The 24,401-nt window shown below is 45.3% G+C and overlaps 1 protein-coding gene across 6 annotated transcripts in view; it reads right to left on the bottom strand.

Annotated features, from left to right (window-relative positions):
* SH3PXD2A (SH3 and PX domains 2A) overlaps positions 1-22,025 on the bottom strand; it is a 296,381-nt gene extending 274,356 nt beyond the window's left edge. For all 6 annotated transcript variants that reach the window (XM_083149276.1, XM_083149277.1, XM_083149279.1 and 3 more), the window contains exon 1: positions 21,675-22,025. In XM_083149276.1, coding sequence (XP_083005402.1) covers positions 21,675-21,764 — 90 coding nt within the window. In that variant the 5' untranslated portion in view covers positions 21,765-22,025. The remainder of the gene's footprint in view (positions 1-21,674) is intronic.
* Positions 22,026-24,401: the final 2,376 nt, after the last annotated feature.

The raw sequence follows: 24,401 nt of genomic DNA, 5'->3' as shown, positions 1-24,401 counted from the left end.
TAGGAAGTAAATTTAGGGTTCCGCTCTTTATACATGTGGCCCCCCAAAAATGGTTTAATTAGAGAAGAATCTAAGTTGCCAACTGTTTTACAGTTACTGATCAGAGAAACCCTGGGATTAACTAGCCCAATGCCAGACTGTGCACAAAGGCATTACAGAAGTGATTGCAGCAAGCCGTTTGTATACTGGATCTACTATATATGTATGGGAACATCAAGCACAGGGTACTATAAATCTAAAATGTCCTCATTTTATGAGTAATATCTCAAATCTGAAATCCCTGTTAGAAAACACACCATAATGACATGGTAATGAAGACAAAGCCTTATAGTGTTTTCCATCGCCCCGAACATAGGAATCAGTGTTTGGAATGAAGAAGCCTTTGTGGTGTTCCTAGTCTCCAGCCCCCAGCTCATAGTTCACCATCCTCCCAAGCCAAAAAGAATTTCAAAACAAAGTTTTATTTTAAACTGAACTGTTATATGTATTTTCAAAGCATCTGTTATTGAAAGGAATTCAATCAGGACACAAAAAAGGGGGAAATATTAGTGTCAGGTTTTTAATGCTACATTGCCTTAAGGCCCCCATACATTAACTCGATTTGTACCGATTTCACCCATTCCCGACGTACCGGGCCGAGAAATCGGGCCAAATCGGGTCAGTGTTATTTCAGCTCAGGTTCGCACATCAGCATGCTGGTCCAACCTCTGACCTCAGACCTCCCTCCCAGCAGAGGGCCTGGCAGGGAACAGGCATCACAAGTATAAAGGACTGCATAACATGGATCATATGTGACCCTGCCGCCCGGGAAGGTGATAGGCTGGGCATAGATTGCTGCGAGAAATCACAGTAGTGTATGCCCAGCTTAAGAATCACTGTGTCTACTAAACCACTGTGTTTCTAATGATGCCGGGTGACACCCCGACAGTCGGCACTCCAACACTCATTAGTCCGACATCAGAATTTCAACTTTTAAATCCCTGACAGTCAAGATCCCAACTGACAGGGGCTATTCTACCTCTGTGGGAGTCCATGACCTCATAGAGGGACAACAGAACCCTTGGTGAGTGCAGCAAGCCACCAAACCCACAGCGTGGTCAAGCACAGCAAGCCCGTAGCGATCGCCCCCTGTCGGAGATGTGGGTTCTGCTGCATCTCCTTTGCAGGGGAGGGATATGTCATACACACTGAATATGAGCCTTCATTCAGATGTGGTTGGAGGTGCTATAACTGCTGCTTACTTACAGATATGGTCTCTATCTAAATACATCACGCAGCAGGAGATGCCTGGCGTTACTGAGTTGACAAGTCCCGTGCAAATCTGTTTGTGTTGGGTACAGTGGTGGCTCGTACCTAATGGCAGGAGGGGGGCTGCCGCTGGCTGCGATGCAAGCACCCCCCCTGCTGCCGCTGGTGCTCCTCATGCTCCCCGCCATAGGCGCAGCGTTCCCGGTGCCTGTACTATGATGACTTCTGTACTGCGCATAGCATCTATTCATGGGGGACGGGGGGGACGGGGGACTCCCAACTGCTCCCCCCGTCGCGGGACACTGCTGGCGCCAGGCGGGACGTGAGAATGTCCCAAAAAACCGGGACGTACCCGCGAAAAGTTGGACAGTTGGGAGGTATGCTTAAAGGAATTACGGAAATGCTTGAGTAAACAGGAAAGTCTTGGGTCTGTTTTTGAAGGATTCTAGAGTGGGGGTCTCTCGAACTGTGCAGGGAAGTGAGTTCCATAGAGTAGGAGCCACATGGTTGGGTGTAAGTGTATTTGGACGCAACCCCAGCACAAGCACAATGGGTGCATCACACTTAGCATATTTACAGTATGTGAATGCAATATTTATATATGCAGCTTTTTAGAGTTTACCTTTTGATCACTTATTTATCCAAACCCTTGTGGGATCTAAGCAAGGTATCTGCACTCTCCTTATAGCAACTTCTAAGCACACATATAAAGGCTATTTCTATGGACATTCATTTCTCATTGAAAGGAGTTCACAAATGAGGTCCAAACTATATGTTATGAAAAAACAAGTCTAGATTTCTAAATATCTACAAGTCTTCTTCTACTAGAGGTCCATTACCTTTGATACATTTGACGTTCTACATTGGAAAAGAGCAGGGCCATTTGGGGCAAATTGTCAAAGAACTGCTTTTCTGTATTTTTAATCCAGACAATCGGTAATTATTTTGGTGGTCGTGCCAAATGTCTGCGCATTACTGAAGACTGTTAATCAAGCTGCTTCCCACAAGCCAAACAAACAATTCCTCACTCATGAACTGCTACAGTGGAAACCTTATGGGCAGAATCATTTCACCCTCGGGGCTAAAGCACATTGAAGAGTTTACAGCAGGACACACTGGGGCCCAGGCAGCAAGAGTGAAATAAATTACCAATCAGTTTCTGCCTGTCATCTTCTAGGTACAGTCAGTAAAATGGCAGTTAGAAGCGGATTAACCAGTGCTTTATCTCTCTCTACTTTATCTCTACCCAAGGCTTGATGCAACTTGGCACACGTTCAGCTCAACATTGGCCTTGCAATATAAAATCTGTTTTGCTGAGATATACAGCGCAGCAGATTCTCCGTGCACCCCTTCTGGGTTCTGCCTAAAGCAATCTTTTGGGGCCTACACACAGGGCGAATGCAGAGCATTTTCTACACCATCTTACTAGATCGCTTAGAAAACATTGCTCCGTGTGTAGGGGCATATCGATAGCGGTGTGCGGTCCCACACATTGCTATCGCCCAGCGATTAACCACTTCAGTGGTATGTCCATAAATTTTCCAGGCTCAGCTGCACTACCTGGCATACCACAATACAGTATATAGGTGAGCGCCAGTGGTGCCACCATCCCGGGCACTCTAAGCCGCCGTCGAACATCACTCTCCGCCTCTTCTGGCTGCAGCACTACCTGAAGGAGGTAGTGGCTGCAGCTTGATTGGTGGGTTTTCCTGGGACAAGACAAACCTGCCCTGATAGGTTTGTCCTGCCCCAGGAAAACCCACCACTCAAGGGGTTTATATCCAGCATGGAAATTAATCTCTTAATTGACTTGGAAAGGTATATAGAGGAGCTGGTGGGCCAATGAGCACCTTCTGTCTCTTTAAGAGACTGTGGTTATTGGAAACCTGAAATACATTTCTGAATCGTTTTACAAAACATGTCAGACACATTAGTAACACGGTACATGTGTACAGATGTGCTGCATCCTAGAGATTTATCTTACAACTACCTTGTCCTGCACTGAACCTATACGCCAGGCCTCGGCGGTGTTTATAATGAGATCACGTTACCCTGTCAAGTGTTACTGTCCAACTACGTCAGTCTCATAAAGTAAACTTGGCAAAAGTCATACACTTCAGACCCTTCTCCGGTTATTACAACAGAATTTTTAATTTTATTTTTATATCCATTTGTTCTAAAAAATTGATCAAAGGCAAAATGAGTGACGTTGACAAATAGTCTGTCCTTACAATTACTACATATAAGCTCAAACTCTACATATTCCCAACATACATAAGCTACAGTTACAAAACAAAGCTAAAAGTTGGTGGTTCACAATAGAAACTTCACATTTATACTCTGCTATGGTGACTGTGGGCAAAACGACCATCTTCCTTGGTACCAGATTTCATTGGTATTTATATCGGATGCACCATTTGATGATTAAGGGGGGACAAATTAATTCTGGTGACACACTAGATGACTTGTGTCAGTGCTGATAAGCGGTGTCACGAATAAACGATCTAGTGCATACACAGTGAATCATATCGTTAACCCTTTCAGTGAGGTCACCTGCCCCCCCCCCTGAAAATGCAGTCAATGACAATATAGTCAACACTGAGCTGCATGTTCAGAAGTAGATTTCGTTACCAACCTGAAGAAGCATGCCTCTAAACTACTTAGTTCCCCGCCTGAACCCTCTGGCACGTTCTCTTCATTTGAGCCCACAACTGAAAAGGAAGTATCCACACTCTTCTTATCCTCCTACTCCACTCTCTCCTTGATCCTATACCTGCTCAAGTCATTAAAACTCTATCTCCTGTGCTTATCCCAACCTTAACTAGAATCTGCAATCTCTCTCTTGCTACTGGTACTTTTCCTTAACTCTTCAAACATGCAGTGATTACTCCCATTCTGAAAAAAAAACACAATCCTGACCCTAAAGGCCCATACACACTGGGCTCAAGCCGCCCAGTGTGTATGCCCTGGCGATGAGCGGTGAGCGCTGCTGCGCGCTCCCGCATCATCGCCGGGAAAGCCGTTCATCTGCTGGTAATACCATCATATGAGCAGCTTTGAGGACAACTTTGCATAGCACTGCGCTCCTCCCCCCTCCGTCGGCTCGTCGGCTCCAGGCAGGGGGAAAGACGCTCAGTGTGTATGCACTGAGCGGCTTTCCCCCAGCGATGAACCCGATCATCGCTGTCCATACACGTGTGTATGGACCTTAACTCTCCCTCTAACTACCGTCCTATCTCTCAGCTCCCATGCCTCTTCAAGCTACTTGAGAGACTTGTCTACTCTTGCCTCACACACTTTTTACACACCCTATTAGACCCACTTCAGTCAGGTTTTTGTTCCCAACACTCAACTGAGACAGCACTGACTAAAGTGGTGAATGATCTGGTAACTGCCAAGTCTAAAGGCCATTACTCACTACTTATTCTTCTAGATCTTTCTGCTGCATTTGTATGTGAAAAGTGTGATAAACAGTGTCAAACACTGCACTCCCTAGGTCTTAATGATACAGCCCTCTCCTGGTTCTCATCTTATGGAATGCCCTTCCACGCACAATAAGACTCTCTGCTAACCTCCAAACTTTCAAGCGTTCCCGGAAAACTCACCTCTTCAGGCAAGCCTATCATATTTAAGTACCACACACATAACCCTCTGAGGCACTCATGTATTATATAGCTTCCCTTCTCGACTTGTAACTTGGTGGGACTGCTATGCTATTACTGATGCCTGTCCTTGTGTATCCCTCCTATGTCCCTATAGATTGTAAGCTTGCAGCAGGGCCCTCTAACCTCCATGTCTGTCTGTTGTTACCCAGTTTGTTTTATCACTGTCAACGATTGTAAAGCGCAACGGAATCTGCTGTGCTATTTAAGAAACTGTAAATAAATAAATAATATGGAGTGTATGAATGATAAATTAGACTGTTAATCCCCACCGGTACTTTATTGAGTTACATTTTTCTGAGAAGATAATGGGTAATATACACAGGAAGTTATATAGGCTTACCGGTAACAGTGGATGGAATAAAATATGCCCCCCCATTTACATTACATTAACCATACCTACACATTAATTGGGCAATTGCTGTACTTGCGCATTAGTTATGAAATTACGAAATGTCTTACCTATGAAGATAGGCTAGCGGTATGCCAGTCTATTTTCATAGTTAAGACATTGCGCAATTCCATAACTTCAGAAATGTGGGTACTGTCAGCATTAGCCGGATAATCATGAGGTAGACAAGCAAACAGGACTGGCGCAAGAGCAAATAAATCCAGATTCCCATAGGCCAGCATAGGAAAATTGTATCAGTATTTTATTGATAAGCTGTAACATTCTACAGTAATCTACAACACAATGGCGACATTTACTCGCAGACGGAAAGAATTACAATGGGAAAATTCTCTCGTAGTAGCCAATGAAGCAGAGAATTTTTCCACATAAACATTGGAGTGAAGACAAGACGTGATCGTCAGGGCAGTGGGTCTGTGGTGGGTTAGACAGGACACAGACCACACTGTAGTTCAACCAACACAACCTTTGTCTGTGGTCTCTGGCCATTATTTATGGGACAAGACTCAACGGAGTAGCGTTATCCTAAAAGACTCCTGGTACAGTAGATCACAAATAAAGATGGATAAGTAGTCACGGAATAAATGGTTATTCCTTGACTACTTACCTTAAGCTGCACTTATGAAGCAGCCGTCATATTGAGAACTGTTTTGCTTAGAATTGTAGAGTTCAATTAGAAAAATGAATTGCATCAGATTCAGTAAAGGACGCATTACTCATTCTAGTTGCCATGTGACCAACTGTATATGTTTATGATTGTAGCAGCATATATCTTATACATAGACATACATTTTGCCAACATGTATTTTAATCTTTTTAGGACTCAGCGATGAGGATATATACGGCGAGATTTACTAAAGGGAAAATGCCGTAAAACCCCCGTTTTACGGCATTTTCCTATGTATCAATAAACGTCCAAAGCGTTTTCGCTTTGCAGGGTATCGCCCTATAGAAGCCAATGGGCTTCTTTCGCCGCCCGCCGAACGCCGTCTGCGCGCCCACCCCCTCCCGTCCTCCTGTGATCATCTCCTCCCCCTGGTGTCACAGCCGGCAGGACATCCGGCTTCAGGGGGGAGGAGGAGACACAGGGGGACGCTGGCAGCCGCCGGGAGGTGACGGAGACCCCCGCAGCCAACATGACAGGTATCGCGGGGGTCTCCGTTACCGCAGCCCGATGCTGGCCGCATATGTTAGTACATATGCGGTAGCATCGCGGCAGCTGCCGTGCGAAGGGCGGAGGTGTATGTTGATACATCCCGCCAATAGGGAGGAAAAAATCTTCTGTAGGTTACCATGATGGAACACAACATCGAAACACTGCAAAAAAAAGTTTTGTATTTTTATATCTTGCACTGATGAGACCTAATAAGAGTCGTTTTGAATGTGTGACACTATATAAACATGTGTGATAGGAAATTAGAGATTTAGCCCTGTGACATAATGCATATGAAAGATATTTGTATATCGAAGATTCTTGTGCCAGCCAAGATCACTTACAGCACCCCACAGACATGTTCCTTTGCCAGATATATTATATTTTAAGACCAGAGCCGGGGTTGGGAGTTACAGTCATACCTATATCTATCTAAAACAGAAAAGAAGAGAAGCACTCCATAGTGCTTGAATCCATTATAAATAGGGATGCCAATCCCGGGGCATTTTTTTTTCAATCCCGGAATTTGGGATTGAAAAATGCTCAATCCCGGGATTCCCGGGATTGGCTTCCCTAACCAAGAAGAATGCCCAGCCACCCCACATAATTATCTGCATGGCCGGGAGCCGAGCTGGTGGAACAGGGAGCCGGGCGGGTGCGGCATTGAGCCTGGCAGGTGGGCAGTGCTTAGCCGGGCACTGCCCTAATTTTTTTTATTAGGGAGGCCAATCCTGGGCTTGAGCATTTTATCACTCCCGAAATCTGGGATTGAAAAAATGACCCAGCAAATGGTAATGGAAAGGGTGGGGCTAAAATGACACAATTCAGATGGAATTGTTGCGAGTGGGTTGGACATTGTATATTGTGTCTGCTCCCCGTGTGTGCACAACTGCCTAATGACACCTCAGACATTTATCTTTAACTTGCCTGGTCCTGTTTGTTTTGCCCTTTACCAGCCATGCTATTTACACACACAGTTCATGTAAATCACCCAGAAGGTCAACGTCACAGCAAACACACAACTCATGTTTCTTCACATAGACTAAACTGAAGACCCACCATCTGCATATACAGTAACCCACATTAGTAAGAAATACCAATGGTTGCCTACCTGACCCTCTCCATGAGGGAGAAAATGCTCTGTTCCTGGACATCCCTGGTAATGTATGATTGCCATCCCCTGTGGTGGGCTAAAGGTGCCCACACACGCACCGATCCCAGCGGTGCGATGCTATACGATGGGGTGCGTGCTCCCGCGGCACCTCATCGCACAGTACAAAAAGTATGTGCTGCACATACTTTTTGTACTAGCTTTTTCTAGCATAGCATCGCATCACATGCACATCGTATGCACAAGGCATACGATGCGATGCTATGTGTGCTAGTTAAGCCCACAACGCACGCCGGGATCGATGCGTCTGTGGGCACCTTTAGTAATTGATAAGAAAGGTGTTTTACCACAGGTGATGGCAATCATACATTACCAGGGAAGTCCAGGACAGAGCATTTTCTCCCAGAGAGGGTCAGGTAGGCAACCCTGGTAATACCCTATAGCAGTGGTTCCCAAACATGGTCCTCACTCCTCAGGGCATCCTAACAGTCCAGGTTATATGCATATCCATGCAAAGATGGTCTAATCAAACTGACTTGGGTACTAAGTAGGTCACCTTAGTATTAAACTTGGCCTTACTGCAGTGTTCCACAGAGGGCAAAATATAAATTGAATGATAAAAAAAAGACTACACTTCCCAAAACTGCTCATGTGTATTACAGTCTATTCAGCAAAATGACAAATGACACCAACAATTGTCAATGCAAGGAAACTGCAGCAAGAATGTTTAATCAGTAGGCTCAGTAGCCCTCACTTTCCCTTTGTGAAATCATGTGTGATTGCAGATGGTTAAAGCTCATGTCTCTGACCCACCCAGCAAATAAAGGTCTGTAAACATGAGGTTACTGACTGGGTGCAGCCTGCAGGGTGACAGAAAGCCAGGATACAGCTCTGGGTCCACTGAGCACAATACCTGGGAGGGAAGGGGGGAAGGGGGAGGGGGGTTGGAGGAGAGGAAAAAACTACTAATACAAGTAAGTAAGCTCATAATATTTACCAACATCTTTCACTAGCACCACAGTATAACCAGAGCTGAAGTGAGCGCTTAAATTGAGGATGATTGGGAGTCAGACGCATTAATGCTTGTTCCTCCAGCCGCAGCCGATGCTTACTACATTATGTGATTATACACCTATGAACACCGATTATATTCCCATCAGCAAGTGAAAGGCCGGACCAGCAGCCACTGATTTTCAATACTGAAGGTGCCCATACTGTACATGGTGCTATTTGTCCTCGATGCGTTTTGTTCTAGATCTAGTTCAAATCACATGCAATTCCCTATATAGCGTGCGGCTGGAACTAGATGTGATGCGATGTAGTACAAAAATACCTGCCTGTACATACTGTTCTGGCTTCCGGCTTTCAAGTGTTCCATTGTCACCCACGTGTCCTAAACAAGCACAGAATACTTCCCAGAACCATCACACAGGTTGGTGTTACCCCCTCAGATGATGGCACTCAGTGCGGTTATTCTATCGCATCTACCTACATGCTCACGGCACTCCCTTGGCACTCTCTGAAGATGGAGCTATTTCATGGTGGTATTCAATGCCCTGGTGGCGAGCTACAATGGCGAGAAGTGCCGATTTCTCACCGTCAGTGTATTTAAATCCCTCCCCTTTACTCGCTATTTCCACCTCGCCTGTTCCCTGGGGCGAGGTGGAAATGGTCAGTGTGGCCATTAAAATGTGGCGGACTAGCCTCCTACAGCGAGGATTTTACTCTTACATTGAATACGGCGAGGGCGTTTGACAGTGCGGATGGCTTGTTTTCATCAAGGAAGAGCCATCCTTGCCGTACAAACCCCCTCGCCGACCACATTAAATACCCCCCCCCAATGTGTCCACATGGTGCCTTTACAGTTACCACCCAGTAAGACCCATTCATGCAAAGAGGCATACTATACTGGGCCTAATTTATTAAGCTTTGAAAGTGATAAAGTACTAGCCAGTCAGCTCCTAACTGTCATATCACAGACTGGGGTTGCAAGATGACAGTTAGGGGCTGATTGGCTGTTACTTTATCACTCTCCACTTTATCAGTTGTTACATTTGGCTCACTGTATCAATCTGTCCACACTTCCATCCTCCATCCATGTGTTTATGCAGTGGTGCAGTAGTGCGTGCGCTTTCTCTGGTGTATATGCGGTATGATATACTAATACAGGGGTGGCCAACCGGTCAGAGGTAAAGAGCCGAAAAATATCGGTAGTCAAGCTAAAGAGCCGACATCATGCGTGCGCCTAAGGCGCATGCGCCAAAAAAAGGGGCATAGTCTATTTTGACCCCTTGGGTGGGTGTGATACAAATATGCCTCCAATGGTGCAGTGCCATATATACTTATGCCCCCAATAGTGCCAGATACACATATGCTCCCCACGGTGCCAGGTATGCACTACATGGTGCCGGTTATGCTCCCACAGTGCCAAAAAGCTGGTATGCCCCCACAGTGCCACAAACTGCTATGCCCCCACAGTGCCACAAACTGCTATACCCCCACAGTGCAAATTTCCCAGCAGCGGCACTCACCGTTGTTGCTGCTGATGCCAGGTGGGGAGAGGACAGTCTGGTGTCCCCCTGCAGTCCTCCTGTCATGTCACCGATGGGAGGAGAGCACAGCACACCGCGCGTTTCCTTGCCCCTCACTTCCCTGTGACTGGGCCGCCCACCAATCAAAGCTCGCTGGCCGGCTCCTGATTGGCTGCTGGCCCACGAGCTCTGATTGGCGGATGGCCCAATCACAAGGATGCACAGTAAGGGGTAGGAGAGATGCGCGATGCGCGCTCTCCTCCCCTTGCATTTACAAGGGGGAGAGCCGCATGAGGCTCAAGAGCCACAGGTTGGCCACCACTGTACTAATACATCAAAGCAGCTGCAGGCATTTAGGGAACACTTTTATATATTATTATTATTTTAGTTTTTACTATTTTCATTGCCACTGAAAGTTAAAAATAAATTCATAAATAAATAATAAAAAAAATAATGCAAGCAATTTCTCCAGTACACAATGATAAATGTTTGCCCCCATTGATTAGCACTAGGGCGGCCAATCCTGGGATCGGCTGAATCCAGGGATTTGGCCCCAAAATGACCAAGATTTCAATCCCAGGATTGGAGTTTCCAATCCCGGGATTTTGGGACTATAATGCGCATGCGCAGTCTAATACAGGGAAGAGTCTGAGCACTCGCTCAGACGCTGCCCGACTTCTTCTGCCTTGATTAGCAGTTGTCATTTACAAGAACCCTAAATATTTACATTCAGTGGTGCTTTGCAATAGCACTTCCAATCTATAGTGAGGTCCTTGCTCTTAACTTTGATTATCAAGAAATGTTGGGCAAGAAATGTTAGATTCTCTAAGCTTCTAAAGTGATAAACTGGAGAGTGATAAACAGCCAGCCAATCAGCTCCTACCTGCCATGTTACAGACTGTGTTTAAAAAATGTCAAACAGGAGGTGATTGGCCGGCTGTTTATCACTCTCCATTTTATCACTTTTGAAGCTTAGAGAATCTGGCCCTAAATCTGATGCAGAGCATGCTGGGATGTGCAGTTCAGCAACAGCTGGAGTGTCAAGGTTAGCCATCAAGTACCTGGACCATGTCGACCTAATGCTTGTTTCGACCTATCGACCTTTCACTACGTTGACCTAGTGTTGTGGACCTAATGACTGTCGACCATCTTTATGTCGACCATATGACCGTATTCCATCTGCTCCTCCCTCCAATCTCTGTCTTCGCAGCTTCCTCTCTCCATATCCAGTAAGTTTGAAACAGATCATTTTGATTTCACTTTCTGTAAGGAGTAATTTGGTCCATTGAGTGGCCTCTAGTGGTCACTGGCGGTACTTCATCTCATAAAGGTTTGGAGTAGTTAGCCATTACATTACATTACTACATTAAAGCAAATTGAAGCAGAAGTCCATCAGGGGAATGATATAATGTATACGAATGCGCCACAGGCAGGAACGCCATGTGGGAACCACCAGTATTTTGAGCACGCCTATAAAAAATATGAGAACGGTGATGGACAGATGGTAGAGAAAGATCCCACCGAGTCACGTTATTAATGCAATACCTGATTTACATAGCGCCAGCATAATCCATTGCACTTTACACAGGGAAACAGACAGAATAATAAAACGAGATTGGGTATCACAAATTAGGGGAGATTAGATCATATATAACGTCATAACTTCTTATCTTATAATAAATAGGCTCCGCGATGCTTTCAGGACTGTACGGTTGCTGTTTATTACTGAATATGGTCTGCAAATAACAGGATACGACAGGGAGCAGATAGAAGACAAAGAAGAAGAGAGCAGCGTTTCCTTAAATAGGTCACATCAGTCAGCAGGAAAGTCACTTCCTCCCCAGAAGTAAACTACAAGAAATGTCCTGGGTAGGAATAAAACAGATTGTTTTGAAACAAATCCATTTACAAGTCATCATCGTCATCATCATTAATTTTATTATGATGCTTCATGATAAAGCACTCGCATACCACTTACCACTATAAGGTACAATAGGAGGTCATGTTACAGACAGATTACATGTCATCATACATACAGAATTGAAAAGAGTTCCCTATCCCCATGAACTTACAATCGTGCCAATAAAACAGCACTTCCCGTAAGGATAGATCTTACAGGCTGTGGGGACTGTAGGTGGGATTGGCAGGCACTGGCAGTGTACAGTATGTGGGGTCTGGAGGTGGGATTGGCAGGCACTGGCAGTGTATGCGGAACTGGAGGTGCCAATGACAGGCACTGGCAGTGTATGTGGGGACTGGAGGCGGGAATGGCAGGCACTGGCAGTTTATGCGGAACTCGAGGTGCCAATGGCAGGCACTGGCAGTGTATGTGGGGACTGGAGGCTGGAATGGCAGGCACTGGCAGTTTATGCGGAACTTGAGGTGCCAATCACAGGCACTGGCAATGTAGGTGAGGACTGGTGGTTTGGAATGGCAGGCACTGGCAATGTATGCGGAACTCGAGGTGCCAATGGCAGGTACTGGCAGTGTATGTGGGGACTGGAGGTCAGAATGGCAGGCACTGGCAGTGTATGCGGAACTCGAGGTGCCAATGGCAGGTACTGGCAGTGTATGTGGGGACTGGAGGTGGGAATGGCAGGCACTGGCAGTGTATGCAGAACTCGAGGTGCCAATGGTAGGCACTGGCAGTGTATGTGGGGACTGGAGGTGCCAATGGCAGGCACTGGCAGTGTATGTGGGGACTGGAGGTGGGAATGGTAGGCACTGGCAGTGTATGTGGGGACTATAGGTGGGAATAGTAGGTACTGGCAGTGTATGTGGGGACTGGAGGTGGGAATGGCAGGCACTGGCATTGTATGCAGAACTCGAGATGCCAATGGCAGGCACTGGCAGTGTATGCGGAACTCGAGGTGCCAATGGCAGGCACTGGCAGTGTATGTGAGGACTGGAGGTGAAAATGGCAGGCACTGGCAGTGTATGCGGAACTCGAGGTGCCAATGGCAGGCACTGGCAGTGTATGTGAGGACTGGAGGTGAAAATGGCAGGCACTGGCAGTGTAAGTAGAACTCGAGGTGCCAATGGCAGGCACTGGCAGTGTATGTGGGGACTGGAGGTTGGAATAGAAGGCACAACCATTACATTAGATGAGCGTCCTTATGACTATCTACTCAGTCTGCAGGAAATGAACATGGCTTGTGACATCACTTCCTGCACATAGGACAAAAGTTTGCATTCAGTGCATTGCACCAATGGAGAAAATGACATCTGGCCGCCCCTGACTGAGATCGAGCAATTCCCCTTACAGACATATTAGTCATGGCATTTCTGGCTCATCAGTGTATCAGGGAAAAGAATATTTACATATTTTTATTGAATTTCGGGATGTATTTCCTCTTTATGGTCTTTACCCTCCAACCGTGAATCATTTCTGCTTTCCATATGCACAGTTATTGCCTCTTTTATGTACTATTTATACAGTGAAGGCCTAGCTGAGTAACCCAGAAACATTTCTTTGAAGTGCTCGGTGGGTACATAACTGGAGGGATCCTAGAACCGTACCGCTGAGCTGTCTATTCTGATGTCACAAGAACCATGATAATACCGAGTAATAAGATAAGATAACCCATGTAGTATAACGTAAAGGATAACATTTCCAACATCGCAGATTCACAACAGGCCAACCATTAATATCCCATTGTTCCAGCAACCCTAAAAGCGATCCCGCGGTTCATCTCGGTTAGTTTCTGAGGGTATATCCATAACTTTCAAGGATATATAAACATGAAATGAAATAAAAACACACAAAGGAATTTCATATTATCTATAACTAATCACAAATGCAATAGATCAACGCCCGCGGTTGTTGATACTACAAATACATCCACTTTCCAATGTTTCAACTTGCCACAATTGTGTTTCCATGAAGTTTATGAAAACAAAAAGGATGGATTCTAAACATTGTTTTACCCTGTTCGTTTAGATAATTCAAAATGAAACAAAGAGGAAAGGTCAAAGTTCACAAGTACATCAATGAGGACAACTTAAATAATGCGCTTTTATGGTGCCTATAAACTGGGATAAAAGCACTTTTTTTGTAATCAATCTCTATATCCTCCTCATCTGTATGTCAACAGAATTGATGATCCTGGCTAAAGTATTGGGGCATACACATGGTTCAATTTTGACTACTTTTCTGTTTGATTTTGCTTAGATAAGCAAAATGGAATCAAAATTGAACAGAAATTGAACACATTCGAATTTGAATAGAAAAATAGACTGTGCAGGCAAGATGATATAGTACAGATCTGTATTATATAGTCTAAATGAAATGTGTATACAGCACTGTGCGATTCGATCGGGACCAAATCGGGATTCGATAGAAAGTACATCAGACTTAACATGTGATGCCCCATACACACTAGACAATCCTGGCCGTGGCTGATATTGGTACACGGTATCGTCCAGTGACATTACCAGGACCCACTGAACATGCAGATTGTTGACCTACAATTTCCATAGAGGGGAGTGGCTGTTAATTAAGTGCGGAAGTGCGCATCATTAGCGATAGTGAGTGTACACACAAGACAATATTTTAAAAGATATCACTCAGAAGGTCCTTTCTGTCCCTATTCTGTCACCCCTGGGAATAAGACCTTTGCATTGCCTGTGTGTAAAGGCCTTAATCATATATATATTATTTCTAGGAGGTGATTTTTGGTGACGATCCCTTTTTCTCCCTTCATACTTAACCAAAATCGATAAATAAGGTACCATTTTAAAAAGTTCTCAGCTTCTGCCGAATTTAGAATTGCACATGGTATTGTTTGTTTACACATTGAAGTTAAAAATAGACTTTTCGCCCTAGAGTACTTTCTCTGGATGCGTCTACACGGCGCGGCTAAGATGATCAGTTTTATTTGCATATGAAATTTTCACACGGGCCCCTAGTGACATTAATTTTAGAACAACACTTTTAATTCCCTCTTTTGTTTCTTCAGTAAACAAGTATTCATTTTAAGTGCATTATATGAACAGATGTTTAATGACGAGAGCAAAACAACGTTTTGACACTAAAATAACGAGATTGTCACAAGATACAAGCAAGATCCTATGGGGCACATAAGTGCAACACACACACACAAACACACTACAGCAACTGTGCGAAAGTATGTTAATGCAGCCGCAGCCTGGAAATGGACTGAGAGGACCCCGGCACCATGTAAATTGCAGCATCTCTGTACCGAGATGTAGCGCTAATGGCAGCTGCTCCGATAAATAGATATGCCAAATGGTCTCACAGAATGGGTGCATGTTTTGAGACAAAGGACCTTTTTCTGATTGACTTGGAAGGCTGCGAATTTCACAGCCTTGCCAGTCCATCAGACGCTGCCCGCTGCCCGCAGTGCCGGTTGCCCCCCTTGCATGCACGACCCCCCCACTGCATCTTCAGGCTGAAAACCTAAACCAATTAGCACAAGTTCTGCGAGCGTCACACTGCAGTCTGGTGTAATGGTTAGATGTGGTTGAAGTCCATCAAGTCACCCTTTGCTCAGCTTCTAATAAGTCGGCAACACTTAGTCACGTCTAGTCACAACACTGGAAATGCGGCTAATTATATACTGTACTGTGGTTTACACAGGAAGTAATCAATATACAAATAATTTTTAATTATGCAAGATCTATAATTATAGAGGGGTCTTGTGCCAGAAACTGAGATATTCATGAGCACAGGTTTATTAATGTCTGTACTTGCCAAGAAAAGCTGTTCGGAGAATAAATGGTGAAGGTCAGCTCCAAAGTACAGCTAACGTGCATCCTGGCATACACGGCTTGGCTGCTCTTGCCTCATACCATAGAACCTGGGCTACATAAAACACGTCTGTGATTCTACGTGACTATACTGCAACCCATGCAGATCTGCACAAGAGGACTGCACGAGCGTTGACCCACTGACTGGGAGACTGGGCCGTAATAAAAGATAAACAAAAATACAAACGGAGAACACAGCTAATGTACAAAGCTGCCAGAGTCTCCAGATTTTTCATTTTCCGATGGTGAAGTGATTCGCATTTGGCTGCTGAGTTTCCCAGAATGCATGAAGCATCACACGGATCAGTCAGATTCGTGCAATGATTCTCTGTGTCACAAGAAAAATTAAATAAAATGAATAAATAAATAAACAGTGTGGGGTCCCATGGGGGATACTTACAGTCCTTCCCCGAGAATAAGGAAATTCCGGCTATTCCCTCAGCCAATCAGGAGCGAGCTCCGGGGGAGCTCCACACCTGATAGGCTGTGCATGGCTCCACAGGGAACCAGGGCCAAGAGCCAGATGCTGGTTATAGAATACAGGGGGACCCCATTTAATTTACCCCCTGTATTTCTGTAACCAGTGCTGGCTCAATGAACCTGGGGCTGGTAATGTTCGTGGGGGGGACCCCACAACATTTTTTTAATTACTATTTATTTTTCTATATTTTACACAGAGAAGCATCAGTCAGATCCATGCGGGCTTTACCCAAATACGCCTGGAAAATTAGGTCTATTTTATCGTCGTATTTACTGTTGAATTCACAGCCGAATTCAGCAATACAAATGATTGTAAATTGGACGATCAAATAGAATTCAGCTGAAGTTGCCGTTCATAAAAACTGCAAATCAGCCGAATTTGGCAGTTTGTAAATTTGCCGGGCACCGGGTCCCTGCCGTATATCGTACCCATTTGATCATAGTAAATTCCCTCCATTGTCTTAGAAATGTATTGGAAATATATTGTGGGCTTGTGTGCAGTGACTGGGTAGTGGCAATTCGGACACACCGAGATGGCGTGTATGACACCTAGGGTGAAGTTTAATAGGATGAGAGATTCAGAAAGTGAGAGGTTTGGTAAGAAATCTCCAGTTTTTTAAAAGCGGCAATCATTTACAGTGCAAAATCAAACTGGTTTTGCAGTGTAAATGATTGCCGCTTTAAAAAAAAACCTGGAGATTTCTTACCAAATCTCTCATCCTATTAAATCTCACCCATTATCTCTCATCAAGTCTTGATCCATCTTCGTCTAGTGATAGCAGCTCATCAATAAAGTGTCTAACCATAACACAACATTCTTATATTGTGCATAGATAATGATACCACATAGCTCAAACATCATGAGAAGAGCCACTTTCACCCTTCCCAACAAGAGGGGGTTCAATATGGACACAACCTGTGTAGGGCCTGGTACCTTGCTCCCTTCAGACTTATAGAAAGTGCAGAAATACACAGTAGAAGCTGATTGGCTTCATGGGAAACTTCCTCACTTCTCAAAATGGGGCAGATGTATTAAGCCTGGTGAAGAGATAAAGGAACTTATTCAGGTCCGTTCGCAGCTAGCCTGTGTTCGCACGGGGACCGATGTTTTGTTATTGCGCATACAGCACCTTTAGCATATGGGAATGCCCAGCATTTCATGCCAGTTCCCATGACAACGCTGGGTGTTCTAATGCTAATGAGGCTGTGGGGGGCGGGGGCGGCTGACATCACCGGATATTAGCTGCCCGCCCATTTCCTCCCCAGAATGCATGCATATGTACGGTAGCTCAGAGTACCTTACATATGCGTGCACCATCCGGTGACCATCGAAAGATGTGGGAGGTTCCCCCTGCCCTGCAAATGGATGTTACTGTGTAGCATCCATTCCCAAGCCCCTGCCAGCGAGTCGCCCTTGCGAATGGGTGTCGGCAGCCAACCATTTGCAAGGTGGGGTTTGATGGACTCGCAAGGCTGCAAATTCGCAGCCTTAAGAATCAACCAGAATAATCCCCAAAGTGAAGATAAAGTAGAAGGAGATAATGCACTAGCCAATCAACTCCCAACTGTCATTTTTCAAACATAGCTGATTGTTACCACAGAACTGGAGGAGGGGGGGGGGGGGGGGGGGACAGTACACTGCACACTGCGTTGTAAACAATAATAATAAACCACAAAAGAGGTTTGAAACTGGACCCTTGCCATAACAGTGCCAGACAGAGTGGGGAAAAGGTTGGAGTGTTGCCTCCCAGGTTATATAATGGCTGTAACGTCTGATGGGACAGACAGGTCAGGCTGCTGCTGAATGAGGTGTGTACTCTCTATTTATTATTTGCCTATGCAGGAAACGTTCAGGGTACTGTAGCGCAGACTTGGTGCGGGCCTCCTCGCCAGGTAACTCCAGGTACAAACTTTAGCCTGTCCCGGGAACTTGTGGTGAAAGAGGTGCGCGTACTGCGGATGCGATAGTAGTTCGGAGCAGAAATAAATGCTGTAACGGACTGTACATCCTGCTTCATGCTTTCAATCAAGAAGACGTCACAAGTCACTGCACCCAATTATGTAAAGTCAAATGGCAAAACGGAGCTTACAGAATGCACTTGGCAATGAAGTCCGTACCATTCACATGTGCTTAGGGGTAGGCCGTTTGGTTTTGTCCACAGCGGATGGCCTTTCCCATGAATAAGCAAAGAGAGACTGACAGAAGCTATTAAACATGAGCGCCTTCTGATTCAGGCTGAAGACAGAAAGGGGCTAATTCAATTATTGGCACTGTGCCACTGGTCATCACTGCAATGCCCAATGGGAATCCAGGATAGCTGCATGGAACTTGGGGCTCTCCAGGATGGTATCCGGACTGATCATAGACTGAGTCATGATAGACAGTCATATGGTCAACCACTAATGGTCGACAGTCAAAAGGTTGACACACAATAGGTTGACAGGATCTAAACGTCGACATGGAAAAGGTCGACATGTGCCGACAGGTGTTATTTCTTGCCCTACCTTGCACTAGGGCGTGGAGGGAGAATAAAATAGTGTGCCGAGCGTAGCGAGTCACCGTGCCCGAAGAGGGAAGCAAGCCCGAAGCATAGCAAGTGCAGCAGTACACTTAGACAGTGTCCATGTCGACCTATGTCAACATAGACACGCTAAAAACATTAAAACCGCATGTCGACCTTTTTCCATGTCAACCTTTTCCATGTCAACCTTTTCCATGTCAACCATTAGTGGTCAGCCATATGACTGTCTATCATGAGTCAGTCTCTGTTTTATACCATAACCGTCCAGGGTATTACAGGACAGTATATAAGTACGTTTTGAACAAGACCTCTCAGTATTTTAGTTCACAATTGAACCTGTATAGAGAATGCACAGATCTCATGTCATTGGTCATCTGTCTATATGGCTTACTATGAGAAAGGAAGCGACAACAGCTATCTGCTACTAGATAAGAACACAGATGAACCACAACCAATGCTGGATGAGGTAAAGCAGAGCTCCAGCCCCAGGGAAACAGGGATTTCCTACAAAACAATATGCTGCAATGACACAGGAAAGTAACCAAGACAAAGCTGGTTGATGCACAGCCAATACTAGAGGATTAATTGGTATTTACATTGGTAACAAGAGAGGATCACAAGCAGAACATGTAGCCTTCCCAAAGGTAGCCTTGAACTGGGAAAATGTCAATCTTATGCCAGTTGTAACTATTTACACAGTGTATAAAGCGCATTGTGCTGTACACAAATATTAGGCAAAGTAGTGACTTTTATACCCAAGCCTAGGTGAAATGTCCCTTTGTCTACAGGTATACAGGTAGTCATTTTTCTGCAAAATGATGTATTATTATTATTATTATTATTACTACTACTCTGTGGGCTGCACGGATGGTGTAATGGTTAGCATTACTGCCCCACAGCACTGAGGTCATGGGTTCAATTCCCACCAAGGCTCTAACTGTGCGGAGTTTGTATATTCTCCCCGTACTTGCGCGGGTTTCCTCCGGGTACTCTGGTTTCCTCCCACAATCCAAAAATATACTGGTAGGCTAATTGGCTCCCAACAAAATTAACCCTAGAATGAATGTGTTTTTGTGTACATGTCATAGGGAATGTAGATTGTAAGCTCCACTGGTGCAGGGACTGATGTGAATGTTCAAATATTCACATCAGTACAATTATAGTTATAATTTATTATAAATAATAAATACTACTACTACTTCTATTGCTACAGTGCCATACACACCAACCCCGGAACAACACAGTGCAATTCATGTAAACAAACAGCAGGGACTGTAATAAAACATGAAAGGGGACGGTCTCCGGTGAATCACATCCACGCTAATGACACAATATTGGTAACTTAAAGAAGCCATGCAGAGGAAGTGCTCAGCTCTACCTTACATGGTCCCTGCATTATGGTTAGAGTAAGGTAGTATTCCCTCTTTTCATTGAGAAAAAAAAAAAATACATTTAAAAAAATCAGAAATTGAATAAGAGGAATGCCTCCAGTTTGCAGATTTGATACATAATGCTACTGCAGTACTTGCCACCAACTGCCACCAACAAGCTACTGTAGTAGAGAGCTGAAATTCATAAGATAACAATACATTATGTATTGTCAGGCGCTGCAGAACCCTTGTGGCGCCATATAAATAAACAATGATAATAATAATTAATTATATAGACAGAAAGTGGTGTACAGTAGTTTACATTTACACAATGTTCTGCATTTTATTTTATTCTGACTTCTATATATCAGCGAAAATAGCAAATACAGAACAGCAATTAGTTGGACACTGAATTTAACATATACTAGGCAATGATGTCAAACTGATGATGTCAAACTGTGTACATAGGGTTACCCAGCCATTACTACTGGATGATACATCACACAGCTACAGTACAGTAAATCTCTGTCCGCTGTACTGGCTGCTGGAGGGGGGGGGTGGGGGGGGGGGGTTCTTCCTGGGGACTTATTCTCAATACAGAACTCAGACATTCTCCTTTGTAGTCATAGCCAACAACGTGTGGCATTAAACAGTATGTCAGTCTTCCTTTCTGCATTATAATTGTATCTTAGGAAATGGGCCATTTGTGTGAGCTTGCCAGGATGCAGCGTGCAGTACTGTTACAGGATATAGTATAAATATATAAAAGGTTATATACAATAAAACCCATTCACAGTAACAGCAACACTAACTTGGCTGTATCTGGTAAGGAAGATAATCTCTTCTATGGAACCTCTAGCTATGAACTGTAACAAGTAAACTGCCTGGGGGAACTGGTGTTTAGAGAGCAGCTGGAAGGACTACAAACAGGATTATCAGACTGTATCCAAGGGAGATCTGACTGCAGCATTTGTTACAGTGAGTATCTGACAATCTACAGACACAGATCAACTGCCTGGGAAATCCTGGGAGCCTGCACATGCTTCTCCTAGTTATTATATACTGAGCCATTCACACACACATACACAAATATATATATACACACATATATATATATATATATATATATATCTCACTGCTGCATTAACTATCACTATGCAAAAGCAACACGTGTGTATATGTATATATATATATATATATATATATATATATATTAAAAAATAAATGTATAATACACACTGTTGTCTAGGTGTATGAGTATTCTTCTGTAGTCTGTACATGCATGACATACTGTAGTACAGGCATGTTCTGAGGTGGGCGTGCATGCCATGTTACTACACTACATGCATCTAAACACAGCCACCCCCGGAGCTGTCACACTCAGATGCACAACTTTTGGATCCCCCCCTCCTTACTCACATAGTGCTTGCTGGGATTCCTTCTCTTCTCCACATCCTGGACGCACACATCCACCACTCCAAAGGCCAGCATGTTGCAGACTGTGTGCATGCACAGATGACAGACTGGAGGTCTCTAGGAATATGACATGATGGATGGGAGCTGCTGGGTTGTAATCAGAGCCTTGGCAGGAAGCTCATGCACGGTAGCTGGTTAGCAACATGCCATGTGCCAGGGATCTGCTGGTTATTATACTGCCCATGTGCTGCTGGTGTTGATTATGGTGCCATGTGCTGCTGCTGCTGTAGCAGGCAGGGTGCCCTCTGCTGTCCTTGTGTCTCCCTTCCCAGACTGATCGCGAGCTCAGCTCCCCAGTCCCTACACACAGTGGAGTCCTGGTCCCCGCCCCCTGTGCTTTATATGGTGCTACCCTCCTCCACCCCTCCTCTGCTGCTCTGGGTACAGCTGTGTACAGAAGCAGCTCCCATTTATATACTGGATGTATATATATAGCTACAGTGTGTGATCTTTGCTCTGTGAGACAAGCACACATACTATTTATTATTATCATTATAATTAGAATATTATCATCATCTATTCTACTATTGCAAAGATGCGCAGATTGTTTGACAATGACAAAGGGGCCGATTCAGATCTGATTGTTTAGATCCGAATTCAGCCCCGCCCCCAATTTTGGGGGTCTGCACAAGCGCATGTGCGAATTTGTTCATGTACAAACCCCCAGAGCGAATGCCTTTGGTGAGTTTTACACTCCCCAGACGACGACGTTTGCTTATTGATGGACAGGCAGGGGGCGGACGCAGAGGACCAAGACGGTAGGTGCGCCTATTGAACGCAGGCGTGTCTATCCCTGCCTATGGCGGGTAGCTGACATCAGCACCCGGACCGAATTCGAAGAATAAAACTAAGTCTAAGATCACGGTTATTTGCGAAGGGAAGAAAAATTATTCGATGGTGAGAGACCATCAAATGATTTTTCAAAATGTTTTTCTTCCATGTGGCCACATGCGAGCAGATGTGTAAGTGGCCGGTGGGATGGCGTTTACCTGCTGGCTAGGCAGCAAATATACGCAGGCTAGCAAGCAGGTCTGAATCAGCACCAATGTGCATTAAGGTTAGGGGTTAGTGTTGGATGTAAGGTTAGCACTGGGGGGATATGACTAGGGTTAGGGATAAGACAAAAATGGATTGTGTGCAAAAAAAATTGATATTTTTTACAATTTTCGCTGATATCTCGTTAGTATTTCTTTAGGGCATCTCCCGTACATAAATATATTTTTGAATTTAAAATGTTTTAATAAAACACAGATTCAGTGAATACTGTGGGGCAGGGGTGTCAAACTCAAATTCATCGGGGGCCGCATCAACAGTTTGGTCACCCTCAAAGGGCCGGTTGTATCTGTAGGTCCCCCTGTATAATTATAATGCCATGACACCACAGGCTGCTCCCCCTGTATAATATAAAATGAATGCCATGACACCACAGGCTGCTCCCCCTGTATAATAATAATGCCATGACACCACAGACTGCTCCCCCTGTATAATATAATAAAAGTAAGGCCATGACACATAATTGATTATACAGGAGGAGCAGCCTGTGGTGTCATGGCATTATTATTATTATACACGGGGACACCTCAGGAAACAGCAGATATATATATATTTTTTTGGTACTTGTGAGTTATCCGGGCTCCCGATTTTGGGTACTTGCGATTTGCATGCGATATCGCATGCGATATCGCATGCGATTTGCATAAGATTTGCTATTCATTTCATTACCCCACTATCCCCAAAGTGTGTCTATCAACGTGAACCCGAAGCGTGGCGAGCGCAGCGAGCCCGCGAGGGGCGGCGGTACGCGTCCTCCGACCTTTTCATGCCCTACTATCCACTAGGGCGTGGAGTGAGAATAGAATAGTGTGGCGAGCGCAGCGAGCCACCGAGCCCGAAGCATGGCGAGCGCAGCGAGCCCCGCGAGGGGACGCGGACACCTTCACAGGTATCCGCGTGCCCTTGCGGGCTTCACAGGTGTCCGCTGCGCTCGCCACGCTTCGGGCTCGGTGGCTCGTTGCGCTCGCCACACTATTCTATTCTCACTCCACGCCCTAGTGGATAGTAGGGCATGAAAAGGTCGGAGGACGCGTACCGCCGCCCCTCGTGGGCTCGCTGCGCTCGCCACGCTTCGGGTTCACGTTGATAGACACACTTTGGGGATAGTGGGGTAATGAAATGAATAGCAAATCTTATGCAAATCGCATGCTAAATCGCATGCAAATCGCAAATCGCATGCGATATCGCATGCGATCTAGTACCAAAATCGGACGCCCAGATAACTCACAAGTACCATTTTTTTATTGTGAGTGTGATCCTCATCCTCACTTACTGTTTCTCCGTCTGTCCTGCAGCGGCTTCCAGATTTTCTTCACTGCTTGCTGCGGCCACACTGTCCCCGACTCCCGGTCCAGCTTCCCTGCCTGCTCCTACTTCTCTACAGACGCATGGGCGGGCGGCGTCATCGTCATGACGTCCCCACCCAGTGTCTGTCACTGCTGGGTATCAGAGCGAACAGGCGGCCGGGCCCTCCTCCACGTAGCCGTGGAGGCCGGCGGCCATGTTTCTGTAGCCGCATACATATGTGCCTACAGGAACATGGCTGCCGACAGTGGAGGAACAGGTAAGGCGGCTGCGGTGGGGTGGGTGAGAGGAGGTGGCCTAGGCAGGAGCTGG

The sequence above is a fragment of the Crinia signifera genome, chromosome 6 (assembly GCF_055691185.1).
Source record: "Crinia signifera chromosome 6, ASM5569118v1, whole genome shotgun sequence".
NCBI classification, from domain to species: Eukaryota; Metazoa; Chordata; class Amphibia; order Anura; family Myobatrachidae; genus Crinia; species Crinia signifera.
The sequence above is the reverse complement of the archived record's forward strand: the minus strand, read 5'-3'. Positions and strand labels throughout refer to the sequence as shown.